Raw genomic sequence first — 17,994 nt, 5'->3', positions numbered from 1 at the left:
AGTAAGTATGTGTCACAAGCTGTTTCTTTATGTATGATCTTAGCAAAAAAGGCAATTTTACAGAAATGGAAGTCTGAATCTGTGCCTGTATTCAAAGTTTGGCTAAGAAACCTAAGCTACGTGTTACCCCTAGAAGAGCTGAGATATAAGACATCAGATAGACAAAAAATATTTTCAAGAATATGGAACCCAATAAAATCCTTAACAATTTTGATTTATAACTTCTTACTAGAATAGGGGTCAAGATTAGGGGTGCACTTACGCATTTTAATTAATTTTAATTTATTATTGCTTGTTTATTTTTCAACAAAGAATTATAAAATATCCGACAATTTGGTTATTGTATTACCGCCTTTGCTTAGTTCTTGCTAATGTTAGGGAATAAGTAGTATCCTGAGAGATAAGAGGTGTTATAGTCACTAGTAACTTCTTGTATTCGTATATTCTAAGTTTTAATTAGTTAAATTAATTCATTGTCAATTATCTTGAGAGAGACATATGTGGGTTGTTAATAATATATATATATATATATATATATATATATATATATATATATATATATATATATATAAGAATTTATGAGTATACACGGTAGGAGTGAACATGTACTAGGTGTTTGTATATAAGGGTTTAGATGTATATGTACCTTTCTTTATGTGTCTTGGTATGTTTATAATATGTGTTTAGGTATATGTATATATGTGTGTATATGTATGTGTGGGTATGTGTATGTGTATATATATGTATATGTATATATACACAGTGGGGGAAATAAGTATTCAACACTTGAACAAATGTTTTATTAAACACATTTCCAGTGCAGCAATTCACATGAAATTTTGACCAGATGTTGGTATTAACTCAAGAAATCTGCACAGAGAAAAAAAATCCATAATCCAATCCATAAAAAAAAAAGGTGTGTGTAATAAAGTGAAATGACACAGGAAAAAAGTATTGAACACACTAATTGAGATTATACTTAATACTTGGTAGAAAAGCCTTTGCTTGGAATAACAGCTTTAAGACGCTTCCTGTATGAACAAACTAATCGTTCACAGTGCGCAGGTGGGATTTTGGTCCATTCTTCTAAACAGACTGTCTTCAAATCTTGAATGTTCCACGGGGCCCTCTTGTGGATCTTGATCTTCAGTTCCTTCCATAAATTCTCTATTGGGTTTAAGTCTGGTGATTGACTGACTGGGCCATTCCAACAACTTTATTCCTGCTGGAATGTCCATCCATGTCTCATCCTGGCGGATGGTAACAGATTCACCTCAATAATTTCCTGGTACATAGCTCCATTCATCTTCCCTTCAATAACATGGATTCTGCCAGGACCATGAGAAGAAAACCAGCCCCATATCATAATGATTCCACCTCCAAACTTCACTGTTGGTATGGTATTTTTAGGGTCATACGCAGAGCCATTTCTCCTCCAAACATGGCGTGTGGTATTATTGCCAAAAAGTTACATTTTTGTTTCGTCTGACCAGACCACATTCTCCCAGTAATTCACAGGGTTGTCCAAATGTTTTGTAGCAAACATCAAATGAGCTTCAACATGCCTTTTCTTCAAAAATGGAGCCTTCCGAGGTGAGCGTGCGTGGAGGCCGTGGCGGTAGAGTGCATTGCCTATAGTTTTCTCTGTGACAACTGTACCTGCTGCTTCCAAGTCTCTCTGTAGCTCTTTCCGAGTTGTCCTTGGCTCTTGGATTACTCTTCTGATTAACCTTCTGATTTCGAGGAGCTCCTTTGCGTGGCAGGTTGATGGAGTTTTTTTCTTTTCACTTACGTATAATCGACCCAGTAGTGCTTACAGGAACATTTAGGAGTTGTGAAATCCGTCTGTAACCACTACCATTTTTAAGCAGCACACCAATCTTGTTGCGAAGCTCTTGGGACAGCTCTTTGCCTCTACCCATCATTAGATGTTTGTATACTTGCATTCAGAGGTGGGTAAGGCTTTTTCTAACTGATTAACCTGCAATAACCTGGCTGATTCTAATTTGCACAAATAGGAGGTTGAACTAATTAGTGAAATCAGCTGTTGTCTTGCTTTGTCTTGCCTTGGTGTACTGCTTTTTCTTTGTGTGTTCAATACTTTTTTTCTTCTCCTAATTCACTTCATTAAATATAACTTTTTTATGGATTGTAATATTTAATAGTTTTTCCCTGTGTAGATTTCTTGAGTTAATACCAACATCTGGTCAAAATTTCATGTGAATTGCTGCACTGGAAATGTGTTTAATAAAACATTTGTTTAAGTGTTGAATACATATTTCCCCCACTGTATATATAGATATATAGGTGTTTGAATGCATGTTATATGCATGTGTATTTGTGGGTATATACATAGATCTACATGTCATATGTAGTCAGTTAATTATTAGCTGATCACTTTGTATACATTATTCTCAAATGATTGCTGTGTGAACCCTGTTGTCTACACTTACAACTGCAGTATATAATGTACAGGCTATTAATATTGCCTGTTTGTTTAAAGCAAATACACTTTAAATGTGAAATTAAAACCTCCAGTAGGTGGCAGAAAGTCACTGTTAATAAGTGAGTCATTGCGACTGAAGCATGACTAATCATGCTTATTTTTGAAGAAAAAACGTCACTCTTCGTGTGATTTTTAACTATATGAAACGTAAATATGTACATTTTCTGCCCCCATATCTTGAATTTTGCGATCATTCTTAATGCATTTTAATAGACTGAATCATGCAGTGAAAGAACGCACTCTAAATGCGCACGTGCACTGTTTAACTCGCTTCATCACAACGTAGGCTAATGTATGCATGCACCCCGTAGGTGTTTTGTTCGGTTCTTGCACATCGTTAAAACAACAATTACGATATTATTGCAGATGACAGATATCGCACACCCCTATTCAGAGCGCAATGATTCTTGTTTTTTTTTTTATTTAAGTTGATGGAAACTATGAAACAAACCCCATAGATTGCTCACATTTTCAAAAATAAATACATAGTCTGAAGCTATTTAAAAAGTGTTTGATTACCTGCAGCGTCCCACCGAGCAGAGAGCGATGGGGTCTCCCACCACAGCCACCAGGGACTGCGCTCGAGTGATGGCGGTGTTCAGCAGCTTGTAGTTAGACAGGAAGCCGTAGTCCAGGTCTTCAGTGGAGTCCTCCACCAGCTGCTCCTTCCTCTTGATGGCCGTCTGCTTGTGTTTGCAGGTGTGACGGGTGCGAACGGTGCTCAAGAACAGCACCCGGAACTGCTTACCTATGGACAAGAGCAGATCCGAGTAATTAACATGTTGCTGAATGTATCAGCATTTGTAAAACACCTGTATGTCGACAGAAAATAAATTTTTTTTTTTAAGATATGATAGTGTGTCAGGTTAGCAGAATAATTACAATAAATAAATAAATAAATAAATAAATAAATAAATAATATATATATAAATATAAAGTAAAATAAAAGTGTTTTTAAAGGGGTCATCGGATGCCCATTTTACAAAGGTTGATATGATTCTTTAGGGTCTTAATGAAAAGTCTATAACATACTTTGGTTAAAATTTCTCAATGGTAGTGTAACATACACATTCTTTATCCTGTGAAAATTAGCTCTGTTTTCAGCACGCTAATCTAGTTCATGTTTCTTTAAATCCTAGTGAGCTCTGCTGACTCCACCCCTCTCTTCTGGAGTAACTAGCAGACCATAGATATGTGCAGATCCCTATTCAACCGCTCCAGCCATCTCGCATTCACCATAATAAACAATGAATAAACAATGAATATTCAAAGATATACAAGCGTATATCTTGCTGTTGTAGTCGCACACAGTCAATGCGCTCAAAGATTCACAGACCGTTCCAAAAATGGCAGATGGCTTACATATCTCAGCCCATAGAAACAGTCCATAATGAGGCATCTAGGTCTAGGTATATATATCTATGGAGCATACTGAACTTCAGCCGCAGAACTGGTTAACTAGCACATTATTAGGAAAGGCGATTTGCAAAGATTCATAAAAACCCTTATACTCACTTCTTCTGTAGATAAAGCTGGATCACGAATGATTCGAGCGAACATTGACGCATTTATGTAGATCGGGGATCGGTGCATTCACTTCAAAGCGAAAGTAACGTTAATCCTCTGCGTCTTCAGCGGCTCAGATATCAGGAGTAAACGACGACTGCTATATTCATTATTACATCCAACAACTAAACACTTCAATCGCTTAATCAGAGACATCTTGTCTTCCCCTGCAATATCTAATTGCAATTTTTTTGACAGACATTGCGATTTGATTTGCAATTTTAAATTTGAAAGTCAAGCTTCAGCTAAATATTGTCAATAATGTGCAGCACAGTATGAGTATCGGTACCCTGCTGAAAAACAAAAAAAACAATAGAAACCATTACAAAATTATTTTTTGTTTTGGGCATTATTCCAATAGGAATTACTGTTGTTCTATTCGTTGCCATCTACTAGATTACATCCCACCAATAGAATGCATCAAATACCAGTAAACACCATTATAGTTTACATTAAAACCAATACAATTCCCATTATAACCCTTAAATCCATTAAATTTTCTTTTGTATTTTGGGGAGGGGTTCTACTGTTTTAGTTTCTGATTTATTCATTTTTACGTATTTGGGATTTTAAGAACAAGTGGGAAATGTGCTGAATGTTTCATTTCATCCAAGTGAAATTGGCAAGCAGTTAGACTTAATTTACATTCGTTTTAAACGCGGAGCCAGGCGCGAGTTTACACAGGTTGCGCGCGTGCCTCAGGCCTTGTCCATATAGCGCTATATAAATAAGGGTGACTATTGCCAGAAGCGCACGTGGGAGACTTGTGGAGCAGAACCGGGCGCAAGACCGTTAAGAGCATTATGAGACAGGTTACGTGTGTGCGGCAAGTGTAAACGGCTCGTCTGTGAGACGCGCAACGTGGGGTAGAGCGAGTATGAGAAGCATTCAGAGACACGGGCTGTGTGTGCGGTCTTCTGAATTAGCGAACATGCATTATAAACTTATTTCAAATTAATCTGTTGGGGAGATAAAATGTGTAAAATATCGTTCATGTAGCCTACTAATAAAAACATCTAAAAATGTATATTTTATTCTCCAGTACTGAAAGCAGAACCGATAAGGGAACTCCTGATATGCGTTGTGACGCAGCTCTTGCAAATGACCTTTTTTGTTCGTTGTCTGTTATTTCGAAGTTGAAGTTACATACTTTTTTCTTTAGTTTTAATTTGCCTAACTTTCGATCTGACCCTTTTTAAATTGTGGGCGTTTACGCAGTTGGCTAGAGCAGTGCTGATCAGGGAGAACGGAGGTGCGCTCACTCTATTGAAGTTCACACTGCCCGATTTTCAAACTCGTCGGATCGCCGTTGTTTTCACACTGCATGACTATCTGGGGTAGCATTCAGTCGCTGCTGTGTTCACATTGCACGATGGATCAGCGACAGGGGGTTTCACATTGCACGATTTCACAATAGGAAGAATCACCGACAAATCTGTCTGATCTGCAAACTACGTTTCACAATAAAACACATGCGAGAAGTGACAAGGAAATAACGCTAGAACCCGCGTGCGTCAGACCGGAGTTCTCGAGCGAGGCTGGAAGTATTAAAAAAAATATAGCCTGCAAAATTGTCTGTGCGCGGATTTCCAGCTACAAAAAGAAAAACAGATTATGCAGGAGGGAGATACAGGGAACAGAGATTGTGTGTTCTCCAAAGAGAGGTAAATAATAATTCTGCAGTAACCGTTGCGGCTGGTCAAGCAAAATGTTTGTGCTTGTTTCTGTATGATATAATACTGATATTCTGGTCTATAACTCCTCCCCGAACTTCCCTCTGCCCTGTATCTTTGTCTCTCATTGGCTGAAGGTCATCGCCGATGTAGTTTTCAATCAGAAATCATTGCACACAGCGTGATTGTGAATCGCGTTGGTGATTCCCTCAGATCGCGTCTTTGATAATTCACACTGCGTGATTGTCATTCGCGTGAGCGAGCACTGATTTGCCTCCGATCTTGGCCATTTGTCGGCTATTTATCAAAATCTGTTGGCAAGTGAAAAATCGTGCTGTGTGAACTCGGCATTAGTAAGACTGGCAGTCATGCATATGCTCTGAAACAGAGTAATATCACGTCCACATCGCAGGCTTTGCGATTATCAAATTGCCACGTCTCAAATTGCGATTCGATTTCGATTAATCGCACAGCCCTACTTCCAACACACATTTATGTTCAAACAACTTGAAGTGAATTTTACATCCAATGACCCCTTTAATAATGTACACCAGAGGTTCCCAGACTTTTTTGTCAGCTAAACCCATTCAATATAAAATATTTACTCAAAGAATCACCTGATATTTATTTTAATAATTTAATGACACATGGCCAATAATGGTAACATGCAATCCAAGATAATTGATTAAATACTTCTTTATTTAGTGAGCGTTTTGTTTTGTCTTGTAGCTGGAGTTTAAAATAAACTCAAACCTTTTTAGTTGTGATAGTGTGTCAGGTTAGCAGTTGCGAAATAAAATAAAATGCATCAAAATAGAAAAAAAGAACATTAATGCAACAGTGGTGTTTGGAGGAAATGAATGTCACTATAATAAGAGAAGATCTCATGAATTACGACAACTGCAGAACTAGCAGTGACTTCTCACCTTTGGTACCCAGCTCAGATTGGCACCCAGATGAGCATGAATCAGGTAATGATGACGTAAACTGAATCTTTGTGCCAAACAAGCAGCTGAGTTACAGGAATTTCTTCATCCATTAAAAATGATTTCATTGCAACAGGCTGAACCAAACGCCATGAATTATGCACAAACCATTCTGGCTTTTCAAATGAAACCTGCAGGACACCAGCTCTTTTCTCAGACACCAAACACACATTTGGCAGGAGAAATTGCTGTCTGGTAAACTTGCTCTCTCTGCCACCCTTCTGAGCTGACACATGGGGTCTGGTCTCAAACCTAGTGATCTTCCTCTGGGGGCAGCACTTTAAGGCAGCACAACGAAAATTGGTCAAATGTTAGGTACCTTAATCGTGCTGAAGGTACCTCACTTTGACACAATTGTGAGATAGCATCATAAGTTTCCTTCTGAAGGAAAGGTAATCTGTCATTGGTTGGTGAAAAATCCAAGATGATAAACTATTAGAGCTGCAAAATTAATCATTTTAAATTTCTGCTCTTTTGTTAAAAAGTTAAATGCTGGATATTTAACCCTCAAATGTTGTTTTTCTTTCTGACATTTTTGTTATCTTGCACTGTCATCAAGTCTCCATGAGGTTGCCAGATGTCAAGTGTTTAAGTCCCCCAATCATATATTTTCTCTTAAATGGATACATTTTCAGTTGCTTTGACACAATTTACATTGTTAAAAGCGCTATATAAATAAAAGGTGACTTGACTTTTTGGGATGCTTTTATCAGCACATTGAACTTTTATTTTGATGGCACCCATTCACAAATTTAATGCTAAATTTCTCCAAATCTGTTCCCATGAAGAAACAAACTCATCTGCATCTTGGATGGCATGAGAGTGAGTACATTTTCAGCAAATTTTCATTTTTGAGTGAACTACTCCTTTAACCTAGCATGGAAAGTAGCTCATTTTAAACATCTAAATGTCCCACACTTGAATGAATTAATGAATGAATGAGAGATTTATATAGTGCTTTTATTGTGTATTGCTGTACACCCAAAGCGCTTTACAATCAAATGAGGGATCTCTCCACAACCACCACCACAATTTGTCCAGCATCCACAATTTGCATGATAACATGATTTTCCCCAAGAAACTACACAACTTGAGCAATTTCTACATATTAAAATACACTGTAGATCTGGCATCTTTCACTCACCCTGGACATTGAGCACTCTCTCCACGCTGACCTCTGGCATCCTCTTTTTGCGGAGTTCGGCTCTGATTCGGAAGACCTGGTCGGCGTAGGGCGAGACCACGCCGATACTTCCCTCGTCCAGCTTCCCCCAGGCCACAGGCCACTTCTTCCTCATCTCCTCCACTCGCTCAACTATCTCAAACACCTGCAGAGGGACAACAGTGCATTCCCAACGGATTCTCAATGATAATGGTCCAATACATTCATACACCCATTTAATCAGAAATAAGGCCCATTTACACCAATTCCAGCATAAATACATAATGGATTGGAAGAACAAACAACAACAAAAGGGGTTACCTCAGCGTTGTTGTAGTAAGCCGTGCTGTTCTTCTCTTGCACATCTTCTCCGCGGGCAGTGAAGAAGGTCAGAGGGTAGAAGTCCTTATGGGGCGGCTGCTTCCCGCTGGCCATCAGTTTGCCCTCGTAGAAGAGCTCAGACGTATAGCTGCGGTCAGCCAGAACACATGGTTAGCACTTCCTGACTTAAAAAGGTAATTTAGCTCCTCGTTAAACTATCAAGAGTTACAACTCTAAAGATTAAAATCTAAACACTAGGAGATTTCAGATGCTGTCAAATGTATTCATCATTGCGATGGTTTTATTAACAGCTTCTGCATATCTATTCTAACAAATTCTGCATGGGTGGAATTGAATCTTAGTCACTCAAATGTTCCACAGCACAAAATATGTAGATTGTATGCAAAATGATTCAATAAAACCCAACATCATGTAAATTTCTGTGTTGAAGACACTCATATCCATTTTAATTATCGATTTGACAACCAAGCTCTCCAATCAAGGACGTTTTAGTCATTTCTCTGACTTCTCAAGGGTTGAAAGCACTGGGAGATATCGGGAAGGGGGGGAGGGGGGCTATCAGCGAATGCTTGAACGCATCCAAAACAGACTGGCATTCAATTTACAAAGCCCCGCCGCTAGTGTCAGCGTGGTTCCCGCAGCTCAGAGGGGTGTCTCAGCTTTGGCTGCCGTCTTTGTTCTGTTTTGTCAGATTTCAATCTCAAAAGACACGACTGGGAGTCCAAACAGGGATTTTCAGCAAATGTGTTACTGTTGGCAACGACTGTACCGTCTGTGTATGTGTGTGGCTATAAACCTCAATTTTTGCATGCAGTGCCTTGTCAGTCCTTGAGGAAAATCTTCTCGTATTGCATTTAAAAGGTGGATTGAAACTGCTCCCAGGAGGATTATGTTTTATGTTCAGATAGACTTACATAAAGTATCTTAAGAATATACAACGGGGTTCAAAGTCTGGGTCCACATTGAAAATCTGCGTATCTATTTTAAATAGAGAAATACAGCTTACAGCTTAATAAATGAGGAATATTAGTAACACTGTACAATACGGTGTCATTTGTTAACCCTATATGAGTTAACGAACTAAAATGCTTAAATACTAAAGCATTTATTAATCTTAAAGTTAATTGCAATATTTACCAATACACTACTAAAATCTAAAATTGTATCTGTTAATATTATTTAATGGACCTGAGCTAATGATCTAATCATGAACAGATGTATTTGGTAACACTTTAGTATAGGGACCAATTCTGACTATTAACTAGTTGCTTATTAGCATGCCTATTAAAATACTGCCTGTTTATAAGTACTTATAAAGCACATATTCTGCATGAGCATATTCTACATCCCCACCCCAACACCTAAACTTAGCTACCTTACTAACTATTAATAAGCAGCAAATTAGGAGTTAATAGATGAAAAAGCCAGTTTAAGGTTTGTTAATAACAAGAACTGGACCTTAAAATAAACTGTGACTATGTATTTTTATTAACTAATGCTAAAAAAAGACTAATATATACCATAACAAATGTAATTCATTAACCACCACTAACTTATATGACCTTATATACACTACTTCGAGGTCATTAATCAAATAAGCACGTTTTCACTGAAGCTCAAAATGCTGTCAAATATACTTGTAGTACATGGTTTGACAAACTTCCTGGAGTTCATGAAGCTCGAGTGCTGCTGTCATTAAAGCAAAGGTGATACTAGTGGACTTTCAGATTTCATGGTATTTTAATATTATATTTTAATCACTTTCCTATCAGAGAAGGCGCATTTTCCCCATGTTGCCAGATATTTGTCACTTTAATGAATATTCTGTCAGAAATAAATGTCAAACTTACTCAATTTCACAAGGGAAATTAAACTAGGAAATACTCCTTTAGATTTGTCATGTTTATGTGGTTTTATTATAATACCCAGCTGGATATGATAATAAAACATCAAAAAGAACACAAGGAATATACCATTTAGAGAGAAATTTCACCGGCAACCAATTTTACAATCTACAGATAAAACACAGATTAGCCATCGACAGTAACACAACATCAAGAAATTTCATATGCTATGCTCCAACCTGTGAAACAGGGTAGAATGTATTTCAAAAAGAGCGGAATATATTATTTCTGGTGTTATGAAATCTTATTAATTTGGTACCGCCAGCTGAACGAATTTAATGAACTATCGTTTAGAGTAATTTCATTCGTTGTTTGAGGATGAGGGGAACATGTCTATGTTGGCATTTACACAGTAATAGATGAATATGCAGAAAAACACTGTTTAATCAAATGTACGGCTTTGGACAACCAAAAATGGGAAGCATTTTCTTCATTTTTAGTTAATGAGTCTACTTATTTTGCTCTTCTAATTGTGGTTGGTTGCCTTTTATTATTTGGATTTAGTGTGCTTTTTACCTGCTGTTTGTGGCCTTGTGAGAAGAGATATTCTCACTCTGATTTATGTCATACATATATCCACATAAAAACCAACCCAAAAGTTAAATGGAGAAAGACTGAAGCAGAGAGAGACAAAGATGTGTTCGTGAGAGACTGCGAATGAGAGGGAGAATCTGTTGGTAGACACGTGCGCAATTATGTCTGCAGCAACACAGCCCTAATGCTTTGTGTGTTTGCATGTCTGTCTCTCCTCAGGAAGAGTGGTGTGAAAAAGTTCACACCTACTTGATGATTGCCTCATGGGAGCGGTAGTTTTCGCACAGCAGGATCCTGCAGGGGTACTCAGATGGGTAATGCTCGTACAGCCGGTCCAGCAGAGACACGTGCAGATTCCTCTCCCGCGCAAACTCACTGTACACAAACGGACTGAGCTGGAAGACAGGAACGCTCAGAGTCACTCTCAAATGCCTTATATTAGACACACATAAACCAATGGCTTTTGGGTTCACTAACCCAATGAAACTGATTTGCATTTTTGCATATTTCTTGAAACTAGTCGTTGACTGACTTTGGGACTAATATTTGGCATTTTGACATGATTGGCATCAACCGATAAAAGGCTTTTCGTGTGATCTTGAGCATTTCAATGATTCAATGATGCATTTAAAATGGCCTTGTGTTATTTTTTTGTATTACTCATATACTATTATAGTATTTAATAATGCTCCGAAATTAGCTTATTTTTATATTTGCATTTTTTTATTTTAAGTTTTAGTCATTTTAAGTGCTTTTGTCCTTTTTATTTAGGTTTTAGTTTAGTATTTATATGATTTTGTCTATTACTTTTTTAAAAATATTTCTATAAGGTTTGAATTTGAACAAATTAAATTTTTCAGGAAATTCAGACAATAAATCCCGTTTTGGTGCTCTTTGATGTGGCGCGATATATCGGCGTATACTAGCGCCTCAGTCAAATGGCAGCGTGATCATCCCTTCCTTTTTATTACTAGTTTTAACGCGAAATAAACACAAACTGATGTAATCAAGTTATGACATTTTAATAATAAATTAAAGAAAGAGCAATTTTAGAAACCTGAGAAAAAAAAAAAAAAAACATATCGAACCGTGACGTCAAAACTGAGGTATGTACCGAACTGCCATGTTTTTGCTCCGTTACACTCCTAGTTTAGTTTGATTTTGGGCAAATTTATGTAAAAATAAATACATTAATATCTGATTTTTCTATTGTGTTCACCTTTTCTGCAGTCGGTCACTGTGCTCTCTAGATATCAGCACTGACCACTGAAAACCCATACTGGTCCACAACTAAAGAAATGAGTGTCTATTCCTAACTAACAGATTTGAGGCCCTCCTTCACATGAGGAGGCACAGGTGGAGTGTGAGATGAATTATTAACGCAGCAGGAAGTGAGGGTGGGTGATGAGGTTTCTATCAAAAGGGCATTTAATTAGTGGCCTATTGGTTCCACTCGGGCTGAGGCGGTTCTTCACGGGCACCGGCCGCGTTGCAGTCAGACACTGACGTGACACTGTCTGCAGAGTGAGGGCAGTGAGAAGAGACAGGATGTGACAATGTGGAGAGCCTGTTGCCCTGATCAAGCATCTCTGGGTTGAGCTCAGTCCACAGTCTTCAGTGAGGGGTCCAGTTCTGATCCAGCAATTATTAGCAGAAATATCTTAATCTAGGTCAGGTTTTTGCAGTTACTTAACTTATATTTTACTTAAAGTTTTAGTTTAGTTAAAATATTCATCAATATTTACTTGCAAGCAAATAAGGCACCAATAAGAATTTTTTTTTTTTACATTACATGACCTGTATAGCAAATGTGGGGGGGGGGGGGGGGGGGGGGGGATCCCAATTTTTTTCTGGATTCAGATTTTTTCTGTTTTTAAATAACTTAAAGAACTGAATGGTGCTTTGCAATGTTGTCGTTCTCAGTGCCGATGTCATCACTCTGCATATGGTACCTGCATATGGTCTCCTGCCAGAACGACTCGGGTGCTCTTAGAGGCCAAAGCCAATGGCATGATGGTCTCGCACTCCATAGCTTGGGCTGCCTCGTCCAACAGGATGTGTGTGAAGATCCCTTTGGAAACACACACACATGGGAATAAAATATTCATTACATGGAGCTTCACAGGAGAAGGCATCAATAATAGATTATTACACACACAGCAGCCATTAACACAAAAGAATCTAGCATTAGATGCCACAGAGGAGGTTCTGCAGGCACCATCTCGTGGGAACAGGTGTATGGTTTTTAGTGGAGGTGTGTGATAGACAGATATAACTGTGGATGTATCACAACACAGAAGCTGGGGAATGTATTGCATGTTTGCAGTAGGTAAATATGATGCTGCTTATTATATTTTGGTGATTAAATAGTTTTTTGAATTAATTTAGTGATAAACAATGTAAAAAACATGCCTTTATTATCTCAATCTAGATTTTTGTAGTGTGCTTTGTGTTTTAGTTCTTGTGCAAGACATTTTGAATCTAATTGGCCTCAATGGCTGTTTGGCTGAAATGACGATTCTCCTCTGAAATCAACCATCCTATTAAGTCAGACATATATATCAATAAGCCTATTTTTTGGACTATAAGATACACAAACCCAAAATGTTTGTGTCACCGGAGGGAATAAACTTTCACCCCTCAGAACACATTAGCGCAATGGCAGAAATCAGCAGTAATGACTTTAAATGAACAGATAAGAAAAGCGGGAAGACAAATGAAAAAAAGAAAAGACGACAGTGCTGGGTGTTAATGATGCTGAGTGTGTTAGACAAGCGACCCGGGTCTCTTAGCAACAGATGATCCTGTGCGCAGACACATAGGAGGAAATTAGCCTCTCCTAATAAACTGTTGCGGACCCTGCTGCATTGCTCCTGCAGGAGGGTTTTAATGCAGCCACATCAAGCTGTGCCACACTTCTGTTGTGTCTTTCTGTTTTAATCAGATGTGTGCAGATATGAAAACTAGAGCATGCCGGGAGTGTGAGGGATGAAAGCGAGGAACGGTGAAGTTCTGCAGGGTTTGTGTGCGTGTGTGTGTTTGCTCACCTGGCTCCAGGTCAAGCTGGCAGAGGTACTGGGACGTGCTGAGCGTGACCACGACCACACGGTGGCGTTCTACATCCTGTCGTGTGGGCATCTGGAAGGTGAAGTACGCTCCGGAGATCAGGCAGTACTGCTGCACCACTGGGTGCACCGTCTTCACCCAGCGGTTCCTGAAGTAAACCCTGAGCAAAAACAGAAACACAACGTTATCGGCATAGTTCACTCGAAAACGAAAATTCAGTCATTTACTCACCCTCATATTGTTTCAAACCCATAAAACTTTCCCTCATCTCTGAAACACAAATATTTTTATTGAAACCTGAGAGATTTCTCAGACTCAACCAAAACTTTGATGCAAATTTTAAGATACCAAAAGAGAGAAAACGGAGGAACAGACTCGTGTGGGTGGTGTGCTAATGTGACCCTGAACTATGAGAAAAAACAAGATTTTTAAATATTCTGGATGACTAACAGCATCAAAATTACATAAATTTCCTTCCACAATGTCCAGTTTTCAAAGCCATGTAACTTATCCAATCAACATTACGAAAATCATCAAGCTACACTATTCTTTAGCTAGTACGCTCAAATGCACCAGTACTTCAGTGGCAATTTACTACTTAAATATAAATAAAGACATAATACTAAAATAATGCAAAATGCCTGGTATTCATAGATAATTTATTTATACAATAACAGTCCTTGATACAACACTTTTTACAAGATATAACAAACGTTTCAGATGTCCCCTAAATGTGTGTGAAGTTTCAGCTCAAAATACCCCACAGATCATTTCTTATATCATTTCGAAAATGCCTATTATGAGTATAAGCAGGAACAGGCTGTGCCATTACAGCTAGTACCTCAGATACTCAGACATGATGATTAAAATCAAACATGTTTTTTTTTTTGTCATTTGCGCTGAAATCATGCGTTTTAAAGGGGACATCAGATGCCCATTTTCCACAAGTTGATATGATTCTTTAGGATTTTCATGAAAAGTCTATAACATAGTTTGGTTAAAATTTCTCAGCGGTAGTGTAAAATAACACCCTTTTTACCTTGTCAAAAACAACAGTCACGGCAGTAGAGGCGGCACAACTAGAATCACATGTGAATAATCCCGCCCACTCTAAAGTGGAATCGCAAACCGTCCCTAAACGAGCCGTGCCGAGCGTGTCTTTTATAGTTTTGTGCCATAGTCCCCCAACACTGCATGTTTTCCATGTCTCCTTAATCAAACACTCCTGATAAGCTCATTAGTAGAGACTCCAAGACCTGAAATGGGTGTCTCAGACAAAGGAGAGATGCAAAATGTGCAGTGTTGGGGGGCCTCCAGGAACGTGGTTGGGAACCACTGCCATAGTCAAACAAACCGTGCTTGAAATATTTAAGTGTGGCTATTATGAAAATGACAAGCATCTTCAGAAAGAGTAGGAAGACATCTCAGCCATTTAAACTAATATGTATTCATTTCAAAATCATTATGTATACTGTATTTATACAGAAAGTTGCTCCAGATGCAGTGAGTGTTACCTGAGAGGTCGTGCGTGTGGATTGCCTGCCTCCACGTATGGATGAAGGTAATCTTTGATATACAGATCTGCTGCACTGTTTGAATGTGTACAGATCAGAACCCTGAAACAAAGAGAAAGCAACCATCATTAGCTCTCTAAGACAAAGCTGCTTAAATCAGGGCGAAAAAACAACAAATGTCTTAAACAAGTTAGTTTCTCTGTTCTTCAAGACTATTCCTCACGATTGGCAAGGAATGTTTTGGGATCGATGCAAGTTAAGCTCTATTGACATCATCTGTGCAATGCTGTTTTCACCACAGCAAATTCGATTCGTCACACACACACAGACACACACACACATGGAAGTCTATGGGGCAAGACATTCTGAAAGGTTTATAGGTAGAACTGTCCAAACAAGGTCAGTTCTTTCACATTAGTTTCACGTTAACAAATATAACGTTTTAGTCTCTAGACTTTCATTGTAAGTGCATTAACGAAAATTCGTGTCATTGTTGTCAGCAGTTTTTTTTGTCTTAGTCCCATGTCAAATCTTAGTCCTCTTAGTTCTTAACATTTTATTGTTTTAGTTGACAAAGTCTGGGGATTTTAGTCTAGATTTAATCAATGAAAACAGTCATATTTTAGTCATGCTGCACAACGGTTAAAGGGGTTATATGATGCGATTTCCAAATGAGTACACAACTAGAAATCAGTGGTTAAGTTATATTTACAACACTGTTCCAGAACAGTACAACACAAATATTCGAGTGTGTGCAGCGCATTTTACGGAGGACTGTTTCCTGAACCTGGGAGAGAGTAGCTTACAATGTGAACACTATGAATGGCTGTGAACACCATAAAGTGGGGCAATTCCAACGTCGCAAGGACAGTCTGGTGCTTCTGACTCACAGCCTGCAAGTACGTTTCGATATTTAAAGAATTTGCTACAGACTATTCAAACAAGTTTTGAGCAGTGTAGAGTAGTGCTTGTTTGGCGTTTCTACGATCACAAATGCAGACATGGTGTTATGTTTGTGTGGCGTAACGTGTAAAATGACCGTATGAGTCATTATAATCAGTAATTATGTCCTCACTGAATGCAACAAATGCCTCGTTTATAGTGGGTTTTATTGTTTTAGTCTCGTCGTGCCAGGACACGGCATCACAATATGGTAAGGGGCATAACATTTCCGTCACACGCTTGAGTTATTCTGCCAATCACAACAAACTGGATAGCTGGCCAATCAGAGCACGCCTCGCTTCTCAGAACGATGAGCTTTGTAAAAATCGACACGTTTCAGAAAGGCGGAGCATAGAGGAGCAACAACAATGCACAGTATGTGGAAAATAATGCGTTTTTGAACCTCGGACCGTGTAAAAACATTGCATTCCACCAAATACACTAAATTATGTTCTTTTTATCAACATCATATGACCCCTTTAAACAAATAATCACAATTATTTTGCTCAAAATTATAAAATTGTGGTTTTTGACCTCAACTGTTGTCATTTAAGAGATCTGGTCAGAATTACTGCACTTTCACCTATAAGCAAAAATAAAGAGGTCAACCAAATCGCAGGTTTATTTGACCTCATCTAGTTTCATTATGTATTATATCATCAACTACATCATATTAACACACAGCTTCTGTCAAAAGCTAAAACTGCAACATTTCTAATATTATTATATATAATTTCAAATTATATTTCAGTTTTTCTATTGAAACACCAAAAAATAATTTGCATTGCAGCACAGAGATTGCGTAATTACATTTATTCAGTGACCACAAACGCAACAATAAAGCAACGTTTGTGAGTAAATGCAGTTATTTTTAAGCAGTTGTTGACATCCTATCTAAACCGAGATTTAGCCACAAAAAAACAACATCAACAACGTTACCACTCAAATATGTCTTGCAATATCTGTGCATGCAAAGGTTCTGCGCGATCCACTTGTTCAATATTCTCGGGGTCTGAATCAGTGTTAATTTTGGCAGGCATTTTTGATTTAGTCTTAGTCTTTATCTTGAGACGAAAATGCTTAATAGTCTTAGTCACATTTTAGTCATTTGAGTCTATCATAGTTTTAGTCTAGTTTTAGTCATTTGAGTCTTTCATAGTTTTAGTCTAGTTTTAGTCGACGAAAAGTCATTGCATTTTTGTCAACTTTTAGTCAAACTGCAGTTACCAACATTTATTTTGGAAGCTATTTTATATGTAGTATTCAAACAAAAATAGTCATCAATTCTTCTCTCTTTAGACCAAATAAATTAAGCTTAGTTATGAGAAATTTGAATCAAGGATTGAATTTGGAAAAACTGGAATAAATTTTCATTTTTTGGTAGAAATATAAATTAAACTCATTTTTCAGAGACAGTAGGTTTACTTAACAAGTATACATTTATTTAACATCTTTTGTTGGTTAACATTTATGACAGATAATTAGGAATGCTGTCCATTTAAGACGGAAGGTATGTATGTAATAGCCTACTGACATACATTCAGTTTTCACCCACCTGTTTAAGCGCACTTAAACCATAACGGACTGTATTTCCGTGAGATACTCTACATGAGAGACATGTGGACTGCTGTGTGTGTATTTGAGCGCTGAGAACTGATCGCGCGCTGTATGAGAACTGAAGAAGTGGAGCGCGCGCGAGAGAGAGCACTTCTATCAGCGCGTCTCCGCCTATCGCACCTTCACTGACTTTAAGTTAATCAACAATGAATTGTGACTCCCGGGAAAAACGGGACGTCTGG

General features: G+C 38.1%; 1 protein-coding gene across 2 annotated transcripts in view; it reads right to left on the bottom strand.

Moving 5' to 3' along the window:
* The window catches only part of LOC306867866 (putative helicase with zinc finger domain), a 65,001-nt gene that overhangs the window by 29,539 nt on the left and 17,468 nt on the right, over nucleotides 1-17,994 (bottom strand). For both annotated transcript variants that reach the window (XM_079413796.1, XM_079413797.1), the window contains exons 15-21: nucleotides 15,254-15,355; nucleotides 13,721-13,899; nucleotides 12,626-12,744; nucleotides 10,923-11,068; nucleotides 8,215-8,362; nucleotides 7,876-8,059; nucleotides 3,026-3,254 (exon numbers count right to left, since the gene is read on the bottom strand). In XM_079413796.1, the coding sequence (XP_079269922.1) occupies nucleotides 3,026-3,254; nucleotides 7,876-8,059; nucleotides 8,215-8,362; nucleotides 10,923-11,068; nucleotides 12,626-12,744; nucleotides 13,721-13,899; nucleotides 15,254-15,355 (1,107 nt within the window). The remainder of the gene's footprint in view (nucleotides 1-3,025; nucleotides 3,255-7,875; nucleotides 8,060-8,214; nucleotides 8,363-10,922; nucleotides 11,069-12,625; nucleotides 12,745-13,720; nucleotides 13,900-15,253; nucleotides 15,356-17,994) is intronic.

This window comes from Barbus barbus, assembly GCF_936440315.1.
Source record: "Barbus barbus genome assembly, chromosome: 4".
NCBI classification, from domain to species: Eukaryota; Metazoa; Chordata; class Actinopteri; order Cypriniformes; family Cyprinidae; genus Barbus; species Barbus barbus.
Note: the sequence above shows the minus strand (reverse complement) of the source record. Positions and strands in the feature narration are given on the sequence as shown.